This window comes from Centroberyx gerrardi, chromosome 5, assembly GCF_048128805.1.
Source record: "Centroberyx gerrardi isolate f3 chromosome 5, fCenGer3.hap1.cur.20231027, whole genome shotgun sequence".
Lineage (NCBI taxonomy): Eukaryota > Metazoa > Chordata > Actinopteri > Beryciformes > Berycidae > Centroberyx > Centroberyx gerrardi.
This window is the reverse complement of record NC_136001.1, coordinates 26,417,325-26,433,715: the sequence shown is the minus strand read 5'-3', so window position 1 is coordinate 26,433,715 and position 16,391 is coordinate 26,417,325. Positions and strand designations below refer to the sequence as shown.

General features: G+C 44.8%; 1 protein-coding gene across 9 annotated transcripts in view; it reads right to left on the bottom strand.

Annotated features, from left to right (window-relative positions):
- The window catches only part of magi1b (membrane associated guanylate kinase, WW and PDZ domain containing 1b), a 145,837-nt gene that overhangs the window by 74,783 nt on the left and 54,663 nt on the right, over positions 1-16,391 (bottom strand). For all 9 annotated transcript variants that reach the window (XM_078283351.1, XM_078283355.1, XM_078283353.1 and 6 more), the window contains exon 2: positions 6,436-6,552. In XM_078283351.1, the coding sequence (XP_078139477.1) occupies positions 6,436-6,552 (117 nt within the window). The remainder of the gene's footprint in view (positions 1-6,435; positions 6,553-16,391) is intronic.

Genomic DNA, 16,391 nt, shown 5'->3' with positions numbered 1-16,391 from the left:
TACAATGTGGTTGCATCTGTGGATGCAATCTGTAACCTCACAGAACCAGCGGCAGACAGACTGCTTGCTTACACACTGTAGAAACACACACACACACACACACACACACACACAGGCACAGACACCTAGGCAGGCGTATGCACACAGCAGTGCCCCCCCATCCTACAACCACAACCCATATGTGTGTGTATGTTTGTGTTAGCTAGGCTAGCTAGCTGGCGCCTGCGTTGCTTTAAGCATGAGAGTGCGTGAGAGTGTGTTTGCATCTCTCCATCCCTACTCTCCCTTTTCCACCCATCCCCCTCTCTTGACCCCCCCTCCACCCCCGAACCCCACCCCCACCCCACGGCTCCGGCCCCTACCTCCCTCCCCTCCTCCAAGCCGTCCTCTTAGCCTATATACGGGCCGTCCAATCGTCTGTGCTGTGAGCCCCGCGATTCATCACACACACACACACACATGCACATGCCCACACACACATGCACATGCCCACACACACACACACACACACACGCACGTGCGCGCCTCTGCAAACCTCCCCTCATTTGGGAAGCGAGGAACAAGCCATCAGCATCATAACAACCACAGCATACAATACCGCTACTTGCCTCGATGCAGGAGAGACCAGAGTACTATCTCCCTTTTTAAGGCTTGCAGACAGAGAATGCTGGGCTTTAAGCAGGTGTAAAACAAACAGACCAATCCTCTCTTTTCTTCCCGCTACCGCTCCGATCGCTGACAACCGGCAGGGAAAAAAACAACAGAGGAGAGCGAGACAGAGAGGGAGAAACAGAAAGAGAGACAGAGAAAGGGAGCAGCAGTGGCAGCGAGAGGACGAGAGGCAGCGGTGTCGTGAGCGGGGAGGGGGGAGGGGTGGGGGGGTGGGGGTGGGTTGGTTGGTTGGGGGAGCGGGGGGGTTCAGGAATGAGAGCAGGATAGAGGGGGTGGAGGGTTGGAGGGGATAAACGGAGAGATTGGGAATGCTGAGCTCGCGGATGGGGTGACCGCAAGGGAAGCCGACGGACGCCTGGGAAGACGAGGGAGGGGGGGGGTGTTGTGGTTTGAGATTTTTAACGGGGTTATGGGAGGAACTGTGAGGAGGGAACTTAAAATGTCCATGGTTTACAGTACTGAATGTATTTTTGTAGAGTGAAATGTACGGTCAACTGTCCAACCTTGTGTGTGATCTCCTGCTGTTCCTTCACCATGTGTGTCAGAATGTTACTGTGTCATCTCGGCATCAATGAAACTCCTTCCTGTACTTGTACTTTGCGAATAAGGTGATTCTCAAAACAGGAAGGGTGCAGCATGAGTGGGGTTTTTTTCCTATACTGAAGGGAAAGTGCCCCACCAAATTGTTATATGAAAGTTAGAAAGAGTAAAATATTCTGTGCATCATCTGTTCTGTTTTTATTTCATGTCTAATTTGAGAAAAAATGGCTCATCACAATGCATGTTGATGAGCATCTTGATTATAGAAACCCAAGAAACTATTTATTAGGCTACTTGTTACATTTGTTAGCAAGGCAACAGTGAACATGGGAAAAAGAGTTTGGGCCCTGTCTCAACTCATTTCAGTACATGCAAAACGTGTCCTGTATTGGAAAAGAAAGCAGAGGTTTGCAGCATCTATTCAGTCGATGGGACAATTATATGCAGCACCCTCAATACAGGTTCCTATTGTTTCACAAGATAGTTAATGATATAGAATGACTTTGAATATGATTTTCCCAAAACCTATTTTCAGCGTCACTGACTTCCACTGGCCTGGTAAACAAACTTCTTCCTATAATATCACAACAATCTCAACACTAGTACAAGTACTTTTGGAACGGATGGATGAATCAGAAAGACTTCCGATTAAAAACTCAACTATCCTTTTAACGGTCGACTCACACAGGCAAACCTGGTTGAGCTCCAGGACAGGGACGTTTCAAGCAGCTCGTCCCAGGCCACAGAAGAGCTGGGTGGGCAGGGTGAGTCCGTCGTACCAGCACCCTGCTTAGCATCCTGTCACATCCACATCCAGGGCTTTTCCTGCGTACGGTTCCAAAGCGTTGATATATATGTCCGGTGTCGGCAAAACGTGCATATTCATTACAATGGCTGCATTGTGCACGGTAAAACTCCATCGGTGTTGCATTTATTTTCATAACATGCAACGCCGATAGTGATCCAGAAGGGCGCTGTGGCGTTATCTTACTAGTTGCACTGCAGGGACAAAGAAAAACATCGAGCATATCACCGGCGTCGAAAGCAGCTTCACAATTTCCCTGCAGTGCGTTACGAGAAGAGCCGCCACTGGCAACTCGTGTGGAAAAAGGTGAACTCATGATTGAAACTACCACTTTACGTCCACACGTGGAAGTTTATTTTGATAACGTGGCTTGTTGAAATAGGCCTATTTTAAACCTTGCAGATTTTATCATGGCTGGCAAAGGAGGCTGGGCAGCAGGACCAGTGAAAAGAAAAAAGTGGACAGTGTTTTGCAGTAAATCACGTAATAACAATCATAACATGGTGATTTAAGCAAATCCAGTGGCGTCACTAAGGGCTTCCTAGATGGGCTCAAGTCTCAAATGTTTTGAGATTAGCCCCGAATATTTTTTGATCGGGAAATACACATCAGTCAGTTTTTACATAGTTCAAAATTTCCATCACCTCTCACCATCCATGCTCCATTATGAGCGCTGTCTACAGAGATTTGCACTGGATAAGAGTGCGGGGTAAGTTTGATTTAGTGGTTTTGAGCGAGTCGGTTATTTTCTGGGAGACGGCTTTAAAATCCGGCGTTGGGTGTGTCGAGGTAAATACCAGCGCACAAATCAAGCTCGCCTGTCTATTCTTGGTATACTGCGTGTGTATTTAGTAGGGAGCTCTGCCAATCACTGTCATGTAATTTGAGTTGAACTAAAGGAATACATTATGGATTATTTTAATCGGTCACTCCTGGGTCTAGGTCAGAGGAGGCAAAGTAGAGCCAGGAAACACAATGTCAGGAAAAGACAGAAAGGTAGGATTGGTGTTAGGTTTGGTTAAATGAGTGATTTTCTTATCCAAATGTGGAAAAACAGCAAAAATCTGCCAGCTGAGGTCTGGAGAGCTGACTACCATAGCGGCCAGACAGATGCTGGAGTGCTAGCTTGGATTGACACTTGCTTTGGCTAAGGGCTTCATGGTTAGAAGCTTTAAGCTACAGCTAACCTCTTCAACCTCTTTCAAACTCTTTCAAAGACATTGTGCTTTGCTAGAGTCAAACATAATATTGGATCATTGTAAACAAAGCGTCTCTTGTGTCTCCAGTCTACCAGCTACTTAGTTACTGAAGTACGGTCTTGTCAGGTCCGTCTTCCCATTCAGCTCTATTTGTTTGGGCTGCTGAATGTTAAATGCATAATAACTATTTCCCTTCGCATGAAACGTCTATTTTTAACTTGAGACATCATTTCCCTTGTGAGAAAATATATTTCAAATGAGATTTTGAATTTGTGCCTATATATATTTTACTAATGCATAGCAGACTCCCCCAGTCTAAGTCATTTGCTTCTTACAATAAGTTAAGTTGAACAGACTGCTGTTCAAAAGTGTTTTACATTAAAGAGTTAAAGAATTACTGACTACTACAACAGGACGTGTACGTGCACGCTCGCAGAAACGGCCGGATTTTGAGCCAGGAAAAACCCTGACATCCACCAACACACACACACACTTCTCCATCTGTCTCTCCACCTGCTTGGTGTCCATTAATCACACCTACACAAACACCCATACACAGCGCTCTGACCGACCTGTGGGCACATCTATACGCCGTCACACACCGACCTCGCCCAACCACAGGCTATCACAGCAAACCCATCTCCATCCTACAGACAAACACATGCTTTCCTATACGCTTGCTGTGTTGGCTTTGGCTTTTTCTGTGAGGATTTTTTTTCCTGGTCTGTGAGCATTGTTCCCCGTGGCAGGCCATAACACAAAAGAGGGGAACAATCGCTATTTTGCGACAGAAAAGGATTCACAAATGTAATATTCCAGTGAGAGAGTCACTCCCTATGCAAGAGCATAACAACAAAAACTTTACAGTCCCATAAAGCATACGGCCTGGGGAACACCTTCATGCTTTGTTTACTGCTAACAACACCAGGATTTTACTGGTGTGCCATAGAGCTCTCGGTGATTAAAATGGCCATTATGACCAGACCCCCACCCTCCACCGGTGTCTGGCTGGCATATGGCGGTGGAGGTAATGCAGATAAACTCCCTTGAAAAAGCCCCCGGAATACAGATAGTAATTTGCGTGAGAGGGTCATGAATAAACTAATTGGAAAGCCAACGAATGAGAACTATTAGGGGCAAAGCAAGGATTTGGGGGAAAGGAGAAGGCCCTTTTCAATTCAAAAATTAACTGCAATCAAAAAATGGCAATATCTTGAGGCTTTTGGAAAATGTAAGGCATAGAGATACGGAAAGTGAAAAGTAATTACCGACGAACAAGTTGTTCAAAGTCGTGATCACGTCGACGTACTTTGAAATTACATTGTCGGGAAGGCTGTATTAGTATCAGCTAAAACTTTCTGCCAAAGCAAGCCCTTGGCGACGAAGTGTATAGCACAAAGAAACACGCTCACAAATGGAACAACTTCCGAAAAAAAGTCCAAAATTGGTCAAACTACTTTTATGAATGAACTAGGTGCTAAAGACAGCAAATTATATCTATAGATGAAGCATTTAATAATACATCTTAGCAATATTTCCTTGTTCCATTCATTTAACACTTGTGCTTCACTGTGGGATAACGTCACTTATGTCTTTACAGCAGCAAGTGACAGAAGAGACATAGGTGTAAGAGAGGGGATGATGTGGCGTTATGTCCAAACTGGACTTGAACTCATGATGTCAGTTCATGATATGAGGCTTCTGCATCACAGTTCCTAATATGTAGGGGTGTTTTTGTGTTTAAATGTATTTATTAACACATAGAAATGATGAAACACAGAAAGCAGAGAAAGATATTGCAGAGAGCTCACATACAGCACAGTCATTTTTGCAGTTGGACCTCTATCTCTCTCTTTGTCTCTCTCTCGACTTTAATCAGAGGGGAATTCCATCTTCAATATCAGGACGATGATACGCCTGGCTCTAATTGGTCCACGCAACTGGATTCAGCGTTATCCGGGAGTGGGGGAAAACATAAGAGGGGCGTCACGCATCGTTCATCCATCTACCCTTCCATCTATCAGTTTCTCTATCTGTTCCCCTACAGAGGGAAGTGCAAATTTATCACATCTATTGCTCTGTGCTGTCTAACATTAAGTCCCATTGTTACTCAGAGACTGAGAAATGCCATAATGGCGTTAATGCTACAATGCCACCACATCCTTATAAGCATCAATGTCGTCTTTAAGGGATTTTTTTTTCATAGCGGGGAAGCGCAAGACACTTCAAATATCCTCCTCGTTCCTTTGTGCTGCAGCAGTTACGACAGAAGTATGCAACATCAAAACCCGAATGCGGCTTTAGATCTTCGCAGTATCGACAGTCGGAAAATGAAAAAAAAAAAACCTCAAAGACGCAGGCCTCCGTTCCTGGATTACAAGGCCAGCTCTGGCAGAGGAGATACTGGGTAGTGATAGAGGGTGTGGGACTTGGATGAAGCCGTAGTGCGTTTAATCACCGGTTCTATTGATCCCGTGGACAGGAGAGACTACTGGCCTATCGACTGCACGGTCACCAGACTCTTCTCTTGCTAATCAGACAATATTGGTAAAAGCAAATATCACGCTGATTGAATGGACAGAGGGTGGAGTTGTGACTGCCTTCGTATCAACTCGTCATCAGCTTGAGATGGGGGCAGAAGAGTCCATTTTGGGATAGAGAGTGATGATGCGCGATAAAACAGATCCACCCACAACTGGCACACGGAGTACACAAGTTTAGCTCCAAGGGGGATATGAAGTAATCAACTTGTATGACAATTAATGGTCAAAAGGCAACTTGAATCATGCATGGCTTAGACTGAGATAATCAGGATTAATTGGATAACCATTCAATATGTCTGTGTGCACATTCCCCCTGTGTGAGCCAGCTACACTCGATCAATACATGGATCTGTAACTGGTCATGCCTGGAGCGAACACATTGCTTGCTCGTGCTGAACCTCGCCAAAGGGCTGTTTGTTGCAGGTGCAATTTCCCCAGGGTGTGCACAAAATAAATGACAGTCATTTGAGCTACAATAAGGTTCTGCGGGAACTCACATGAACAAATAGGAAGAAGGCTGCATGTACAGCCAGTGCAACATCGGGAAATTAAAACACGACTCGTATAAAGATGACAGGCCGCAGAGAAGAAGGCAGAGCAGAGGATGGAAAAACATGAGGAGGAGGAGGAGGAGTGGACGGAACGGAAGAGTGGAGAGAGACAGTCCTGCACTCACAAGGCACGGCGTGGCGGTAGAGGTTGTCTCGGATGGTCTGCTGCAGCTCGTGGTCGGGCGAGGACTTCTGGAAGCGCTGGCTCAGGTAGAGCTTCAGGTCCTTGTTCAGCTTGTTTCCTGTCGGCGGGGACACAAACAGGAAAACATGTGGTAACGGCATCAAAACAACTCAAACACAAAATGGCCTCTGCTGTGCTTTCTTTTCCCCCTGCGCATTTCGGTGAAAACAGGGAGGCTAGCGTGTATAAGAGCATCACAACGACACTGCTATGATTCACAATGAAGTGTCAAACGGCCCCACAGTTTGGCTCCCAAGAAAGAAATACACAAGTTTAGGGCGCAAACACAGCAAAAGCTCAATGCCGGGGCGTGTTGAGTGCTTAACAGTGAATTGTACACCTGCCATTGTCACTCGGAGGGGTACCTGGCTGCAGGCTCTCCCTCTCTAACAAACTAGGGCTGGCCAAAACTAAGCTTGCTAGCACTATGCCTGGCACCATGGATCAGCCCCCCCCCACCGCTAGGCCATCTGGACCTCAGACACATATTAGGCTACTGAGGGGCAGCAAGGCTGGAAAGTGTCCGTGTGTGCGTGTGCGTTTCTGCATGTGTGTGACAACCCAACACAAACATAGTACGACAACACACCAGTTGTTTGTCTCCCAATCTAGTAAGCATGATTGGATATGAAACACTCACATATGCTGTGACACAAAGGAAAAAAAAAAAGGCAGCATTTAAGGAATATGACCATGTCTCGATCTAATACCCAATCACAAAACTGCACTAGGGAACAACAAAAACCCATCTTTTATTTATTTCATTCTAGCATGTTTGCATATGTCCCATTAATTATCATACACATGATTTATCTACAATCTTTGCATGGCCGCCGAGACCATTTTTGGTCGTCTTGGGCAAACAACCAGTCATAAAAGGCCCTGGATTCTGTTTCCATGGAAACAGTGTGTGTGTGTGTGTGTGTGTGAGTGTGTGTGTGTGAGTGAGGGAGAGAGAGGGAGAGGGAGAGAGAGAGAGAGAGAGAGAGAAAGAGAGAGAGAGAGAGAAAGAGAAAGAGAGAGAGAGAGAGAGAAAGAGAAAGAGAAAGAGAGAGAGCGAGAGAGAGAGAGAGAGAGAGAGAGCGAGAGTGTTTAATAAGATGATTGAGATTGTTAGCATAGTACAGACGAGCATTCTGCACTGGCTGGCAGAATGATTGTAGGTTCATACAATAAAAACACAATCGAGGCACAACATGCACAACCCACTTCTGTCAACACAGGTCTAGTAAATAGGTTCGCACAGGCATGATATGACTGCTTTTCACTTCACTGTGACCCCAACTTCAGCCATTCCATCACGCCAAGACACATGAAGAGACTGGTGGAGACACACAAAAATGTAATTATGCTCACACTGCACATTTATCAGATCCACATGGTCTGGTTTAGAAGCGGTCAGGCTCACACTGAGACTGAAATGTCAACATACAACCCAGCGACAACATAAAGAGATACACAGAAGGAACAAGAAATACACAGATTTAAATGCTTAAACATTTTTTCAGGCAAAGAGTGGATTCACAGCAATGTGGCCTAGACATCAGGGGACGGATTCACAAAACCTTCTTCTGCTTAGGTGCCATTTTTTTTCCAGAGTTTAGTCTTAAAAAAAACAGTCATCAAATAAGTTAAGTATTCTCTTAATTTTGTTCTGACTTTGCTTCTTAAGAAAAGAAAAATAATAAATGGGATTCTTGAAAGTAAAGTTCTCAAATTTGTTCTTACATTTTTTTCTTAACTTTAACATAACCTTCAACTTGTTGCAGTGAGAAGGTAAAGCAGCAAATTCATTCATTTCAACACATTTTTTACAATTAAGTATTAATAGTTTTACTAACTGTAGCCTATCTTACATTCAGATATTTTAATGTCAAGCTTAGCTAGCTACCCGTTAGACTGCAGAGGTTGGTTATTAAAGGTTTGCATTAGCTGATACCATACTGTTAATGTTTTCTTCTTAAAAAGGTCACAGAGGTGGATTTGAATTCTTAAACTAAAGCTAGCAGACAACATTAATGTTTTAGAATTTTAGAAGTTAAGAAACCAAGAGAAGTTCGTAAGAGATGAGTATTCTTAGGAAAATATTGGGGAATTGCACTTATGAGCCTTCTTAAGAACTTCCTCAAATTTCTTCCTCGGTAATTTCTTAAGATCTATCTTAAGGACACTTTTGTGAATCCACTTCATGTAGCTTAGTATACCAACCTTAAGACAAGATGTGGGCACTTGGTAAGCACTGTGTGAGGAAAGCTTGACGCCCCGCCCCACTGTCTAAGCTCTTCCTGGGAGGAACTCTGGTCCTGGCCCTGTCCCATCCAGACATATCACTGGGTTGTAATCCTCACAACAGGTCTCAAGCCAACACTCAGGCCAACAGAGAGCCTAACACACACACCCCGATGTGCTCTTGTACACACTAATTACTGGAGAGCAATGGGCAGCCCTCAGTAGCAGACCCCAAGGTGATGTGCCAGTGACTGCCTGACCCTGCCTGAATCTTGGGTTGGGCAATCTGTACCATAACACACTCCAAAAGATCTACCCTGGAGGACCTGACAGGAGGACAACAGCACCGAGGGAGAGGAACTAGGATATGGCATCAGTGAATAACTCAGGAAAGGGCTTCAGCTCTTGGTATGAAACCTAAATTGGGTCTTTAGAATTGTAATTTCAGTAGAATAACACCAGAAATAAACTGGATGACTAGAATTGTAATTTCAGTAGAATAACACCAGAAATAAACTGGAATGACTAAAACAGTAGATTTGATAGCAGGGTCAGAAATTAACATCTGCCATGAGCCAAATGCTGGTAAAATTTGCCTTTGGTGGATAAATCAATAAAGGTCACAACTTTTTGGGAGAATAACATTTGAATGTCTCAGTTAGTTGGAAAATATTATCAGTTCCACAGTTATAATTGTATACACACAATAGCACTGAACTTTCGGCTTCAGGCCATCATCACAGCATGATTTCTGCACCTTTGCACCTACAACAAAGTTTTTGTTGTGCAGAAATCCTAGCTACTGGACACTAAAAAAAAAAAAAAAGTAGGACACTAGTGTGAGCAGTGTTTAAGAGAGCTAGCTTGGGCCTCCTATGTGGTAGATCACTTGAGTGCACACAACAGCACCTTAAGGAGCCATTACACAAGCTTTAATCCAGTTATGTAGATTCTGTCCTCCCCTCACCCTCTCTTCGTCTCTCTTTATCTTGATGGAACAACGATGCTTTAAAGAAAATGAGCAGACATCCTTCAAAGGCAGGACAGTGTGAATGACAGGACCCTGAAGGATTGCCTGATTGATAAACGAGGGGAAGGCAATCACTTAGGGACGTGTCGATTAACCAGAGAGGGCTATCTATCCTCCTCCTGTATCTGTGTGCTTTGCAATCGCTAAGTGCTGACCTGGAGTAGCAGGCAAGCTACTGATCTGCGCCTTGTGTCAATACAGACACTGTATTCATTAGTAGGAGTATCTGAATGTTTGGACCGAGATGTCCAGTGCCGACTGGGGAAATGGGAAGCAGTAGCGCTATCTCATGGGACCAGTAAGCCAGTGTAGGAAGGCAAGTCAAGAGCTTATAGAAACGTGTGTTTAAGCAGCTGATAGGAAGATATCATTATGTATCACCAAAAAGCTGTCTGGCTGTAATACAGCCTGACAGTAAAAGGTTGAATGGCTAATATGTAGCTCCTAGGAAGCATGACCAAATGCTAACATGGCAAATTATGGATTCTTTAAACCAAGACTGTCCTTGGGTCACCCTCATGGAACAGTTGTCTAATGAATTGTGCAGAACAAGATCAGGTCAAATGTCTGTCTTCCACACAGCTCTCTTTTCTCTTTACTGCCCACTATTGCAAAAAGAATGCAAACTACCTTAAAAACACTGTGCTTAATGCACTCACAAGGTGTGGAGGGTAATTGACCACTAGCTTTTGGTTGGCTTCTAGCAAAGTGTTGGCTAGGACCAAAATATGCATGCGGTCCAGTGAGTTAACTCAAACCATAATGCTCTGTGGCTACCCAACACTTAATATCCTGATTTTAGTATAAGGTCAAATACCATTCCACCATATTTCCTGTCTCTTGTCTCTCTTTGCTGTCCACTATTGCAAACAACTGCTGACTACTTCAAAAATCCTTAACTGCACCAGCAAGGTGTGGATTTCAAGCTTTTGGTTGGCTCCTAGAAAACCATTGGGTCTACACTGGTACAACGGCAGGTCACGTACAGTCCAGTGTGTTGGCGTGGAGCTCAATGTTCTGTGGCTCTACCAGCAATCTGTCACCTAACTTCTCCACACACACTAGGGTCAGGAAGGTCACGACTCACCTCTACTTAAGCCTTTAAAGCAGCTAGTCAGCCCCTGCAAACCACTGCCGAGTATATTAACACCATAAGCCCATTAAGTGCTACTATATAGCCTCGGCCTGTGTTATTCCTATACACTATATAATGACAGAGCATGCTGGCTCTGATGGCAATCAAAAGCTATTGTACTAATCCTGGCAACTTGAATGTGGACCGACTTGTCTTAGGCCAACCTAAAACAGTTTAAACATGTGTCGTTTAAACCTAGACTGTCCTTGTTGTAGTTGAGAATAGTTTATTTCCCATCTGCAAACACTTTGACAACCTATATGTATAACCATAATTGATGTGCTCAAATGTGCTCACTCAATTGTGGGTGCCTCTTCATGATCTCAATCGCTGCCTTTGTTTGGCAACCACAAGATTCAAATACCAAATCATAAATTCTCGAATCATGAGACTCAAAACGCATGACCAACTCTAGGTGTCTGACAATGTTTCTAGTGAATCATTTGATGGATCGATTAGACAATTTCAGCTTGACTCACAGTGAAGGGATGGCGGACAGACAGCAGGTCTGGGTGGGGAGAGCAAAGGGATAACAGTTGGCCCAGCGACCACCCACCCAAATCCCTCCTCAAACAGATAATTACAGAAGACATATCCTCCAAACAGAGCCCACCTGCCACAGATTTTCCATAAGCCCCCTCTAAAACAAGCAAGATTTTGGAAAAGGAGACACGCAACCCATGACAGAAGGGAGGTGGGGGAGAAGAGAAGCGGTTTACATGGGAATGCGGGGAGAGAGAAAGAGAAGAGAGAGGGCAAGAGTGAGAGGTGGAGAGAGAGAGAGAGAGAGAGAGAGAGAGAGAGAGACAGAGACTGTCACGCAGAACGACAGCATCAGAGAAAGCCAGACAAAACATCAAAAGAGTTTTAGACACAGCTGAAATGTGAAAAGCTCCGGTACCTTCCAGGCATCCCCCCACCCTCCCAGCTCTGATCAGCCAGCCAAGGCCCTGCTCAGACATGCAGAGCCAGACATGGCACCAGCCAGACCCTCCGCTGGCAGTTGACATCTGTATTCACAGCATGGAAAAACCAAACTCCACTGAAACTCGATCCCCCTGCTCGTAGTGGGAAAGGAAAGATCTGACCGGCTTCTGACGATTTGGAAATGGCAGGAGTCGCAGGCTTGCACGGGCCTTTCCCGCCCGCGACAAGCAATGTCATTACATAGTGCAGAGCCCCAGTAACTCGCCTGACATTCAAAACCTACAGCTGTTTCTGCTACATGGATGTCTTTATGTGACCTGATTGCTGTTCCTGAAATGAAATTTACTTGTGTACTGTTGAAGTGTAGCTGTGGCTGTTGATTCAGGGGCTGGGCCCAGGCCAATATCCAGGCTCCATGTTACTTACATGTCTTTTCAAACTGGATTAGTTTTGCTGGGTGAGGTCCTGTAATGTAATTTCTACACGCTATATGTGTAATTGCAGAGGCACATATAGGGCTTGTTAAGGTAGAGCAAACAACTTCCAATATACTGGGCACCGGTGGGTACATTGGGTGGGTACAGTCATCCTCCGAACACAAAGCACTGGTCTCACTGACAAAGCAGAAACACAGTTATATGCCAGAGTGTCAGTCTGTTTTAGGCTTAGCCAAGTCAGATTTTGGCACCGTCACCATGTTTGGCCGGGCACCGAGTGTTGTATCGATGTTGAATACACAAACAGTCTGGCACCCAAGGTAACAAACAACTTGCTTTTTTTTCCCTCTCTTCAATTGTCTTTTCATCATCAAGGGACACGTGTTGCCAGACAGAAGCTATAATTAGAACTAAACTCTTCTTTCAATGGGTTATTTATTGTTAAATTTAGTTTCTCCAAAGCGGGATATAGTACAGGCTTTAAAGACAAATGGTTTTATGCCACTCAAACCTGATCTACTGCTGTGTTAAGCTAAATTTAGTTATGAACAATACACAGGCTGTCCAAAATCATCAACTCTTGTCTTAAGTGAGCAGTACAGCCATGGCTCTAGTTAATCAGATAATCAGGGCTAATCACTGCTTAATCACCTCAAATCAGCAGCAGCCATCTACAGTTAAGTAACATTTTCCTTCACTACTGATCCATGGTCAGATCTTAACCATACGCCCTATTAGTTGGGTTGTGCAAGTCAGAGCGAGGTCAATCTGACTCATGACCAGTGATTACGGCTCTTATTCTCCGCCCAGCTTGTTAAGTACTAGTCCGAGTGATCCTTGTTAATTTAACCACGGTGTTTGGGTCTATGGGCGCCAGTGGAATCTGTTGTTTGATGATTGACAGGTTGTCAATAGGTTGAATGCGAGGCCACTGAGACCCTTAACTAACCCACACTGATGGCACCACTAGCTCACCTGTCAGTTGAAAGCCCTCGTGGAGGTGAAGGCTTGTGCCATGTGCCGATGATAGATGCTTACTGACAATTGTATGGTAATTAATTGAAGTATTAGCAGCAACTATATGTAAGCCTGTGCTCCAGCTAGCTTGATTTAATGCTAATCTATTAATTCAGAGATCAAGGTGGAGCTGCAGGCGTTTTTAGGGAGAAGGCAGGTGATAGGAAGAGTCTTCCTCAAGGGCTCCTCAGGTAAGACAGCTGACAAAGCCGTGCCAGGATGAATAGCTCTTTGAATGAAGGGGTCCAAGTCCCAAACCTTACTGCAGGGATGTGGAGGAGACACATCTTTCATATTCAGAGAGCTTACAGGTGTGTGTGTGTGTGTGTGTCTGTGTGTGTGTGTGTGTGAGTGCAACCCTGTCTGGGCTCAACACTGCCCTCTGTGGTCATCTCTATTAGATGTAGCTTGCGTCACAGCAATGGCCGGGTCCTGTCTCCATAGCAACGGCTGTCAGATGAGCATGGAGACTGTGGTGGTGGTCACAGCCTGCCATGGTCTGCTGCCCCCCACTGGCCTACTGGGGCATTACACAAACAAAAGCCAGTCTGCTGTCCAAAATTTCACCCCAAGCCCTTTCACAAGCAGAAATAAATAACATGGAGCACTGGAGGAGATCTTCAGGGGATCTGGGGATGACTCCTAAAGTATTTGAATGAGAACTGACAACAAACTGACACTTTGTTTTAACTGAGAATTGTCTAAACTGACATCCACCTGGACTGTATTAAGAACTGCTCGAATTGGTATCTATCTCTATTGTACCACATGAACAAGGACTTTCACTGGATCAGTCATAAAAACTGCAAAATTGTGGAGAGTTTGAGAAGCGTGTTCAACAGTTACGTTCAAGAGTTGCTGGTTTTCTATAGCATCCTGGTTACTGTAATGGTGATTTCATATTGTTGAATGTGAGGGAGATACACCAGTATCATCCCAACCTCAATGACATACAATTGTTACCAACTGCAATGTAGGAATACACCACTTAAACCCGACACGCACACATACACGCAAATGCACAAACACAAGCACACATGCAATTTCTCTCCTAGCCCCCTGAGGTAGAGGAAAGCAGCTTTCCAATCAATGCTTATATGGTGTGGTGGAGCTCTAAATTGAGGAGGAAATGCACTCAGACACTGAAACAGTGTTCCTGGGTATGGCTTACACCGCACGAGCCGGAACGGTCTATTTTCACAGAGGGAAATCCACAGTAATCAGAGATGTCCTTTCCCCCGATACAAAGAGGGGCTACTAAACCTTCAGGCCCACCACGAACTGTAGCCTGCTCTGATCATATCGTCAACAGGGCGCTATCAAAAATGAAATGGCTCTTTCTGTGAAATTGTTACAGAAATGGCCTCGCATCCACCTGAGGGGAGAAGCAGCACAGGAAGACTTCCATCTCTTTGCCGTTCGATTACTTTACTTACTTTAAAAACCCCCGAGCCGGTGCTGTGTGTGAGGCTTGAATCAGGTAGATGAAGAATGACAATCGTTACGGCGCAATTTGTAGTTAAGGCCGCGGTGAAGCACAGGGGACACGCGCAGAAACTTGTAATCCAAAGCTGCAAATGAGACGGCTGTGTTTAGAACACAGTGGAACGACAAAAACTAAGCCTGATCCTTTGTCATCTTTTCATGATTTAGATGAGTAAAGATGGAAAAACACCAGACCCATGTCAGTCAAGATGAAAAATCTGATGCGTTTTTGTCCCGTCTAAATCGAGCCTACGGTTGTGTATCCAGTGGTCGTTGACCTGTTTACTACGTTCCAGATTGCTTTCATTGATCGTAGTCTTCCACACGGGGGGGGAGAAATCCTCCCAGGATCCATTTCAACATGTGGAGCGCAAAGGGCTGCAGCAGAGGCGTCAATTTTCCTGCTGCGATCCATGAGAGACGAGGGAGAGGAGCACATACATGAGCATTTATATGAGTCTGACCATACCTCTGTGTATGTGTCATGTATGTGTGTGTGTGTTCTGCTGTCTGTGTTGTAGTGTTGACGTTTCACATGCATTTCCCTACATGCATATGGTTATTTGCTGATGCCATTATTTACACAACGTAAGCGGATGTCTAATTTGACAAACATCAGCATCCGCTAGCCGAGGACCCACACACCATAAACACTAATATGACACCTGCACAATGATTTATGGGTGCTGAACACAACACTGCAAGTTAGGTGTGTGTTCCGTGTTATTAATATTCCCGTGACGACACCCGCATACCGCGCTCTGCGATTGAAGCTCCCTCCAGAGACGCTTGTGTTTGAGAAGATAAGTCACCCGCTGCTAAACAAGATGGCTGCAATTTGCTTTGCATCGATCGTCAACAACTTTGGCTGATGGTTAATGATCATGGAAACAGTAGATGTGATTTCCAATGCTAATAGTCTAATAGACACAGACTATTCCAATCAATTTAGGTTGACCCCAAACTAAGAAAACATGGCATGTTATGAGGGTCACCTAGACAAGAGAAAACAACAGAGCTACAAAATCTCCAAAGAACATGAGAGAGCAGAGCGAAACACAATTAAATCAAACAGAGTGGGGAAAACACTAAATTAGAGCTTTCCTAGACGCAAACTTTCTCTAAGGAGGGGATTTGCCCGGCTAATGATGCAATTATTGACTGATTGATGCATAAGCCAGTGGGACAGGAGTATTTCGGAGGTAATTATCTCTCAATCATGGGCTCTCCTCATTGGCAGGCACCCTTACAAGACCAATGGGAGCATTAGTCTCCGGTGACAGGCCAGCTGATTGGCTCCCAGATTTAAAACAGGTCCCCGGGCTAAGAGGGCAGATCAGCACTTTTCAGCGGAGAAAGAGAGAGAACGGGAGTATGAGAGAATGTTAGAATGGCAGAACGAGGGGAAGAAAGAGCAACAGAAAGGAGTTGGTGGAGGATGATCAAAGAAATGTGCGACAGGCAAAGAGAAAAACAGAAAAGGCAGGAGGAGAGGGAATTTTGAGTGAATGAATGGTTGAAGACTGACATGACCAGCTAGACAGAAATGGAATAAGAAAAAGTGTGAAGGAGTAGAAGAGTGAGAGAGACATTTACAGTCAGACAGTAATGGCCAAGGCCTCAGTATGGCTGCAGGG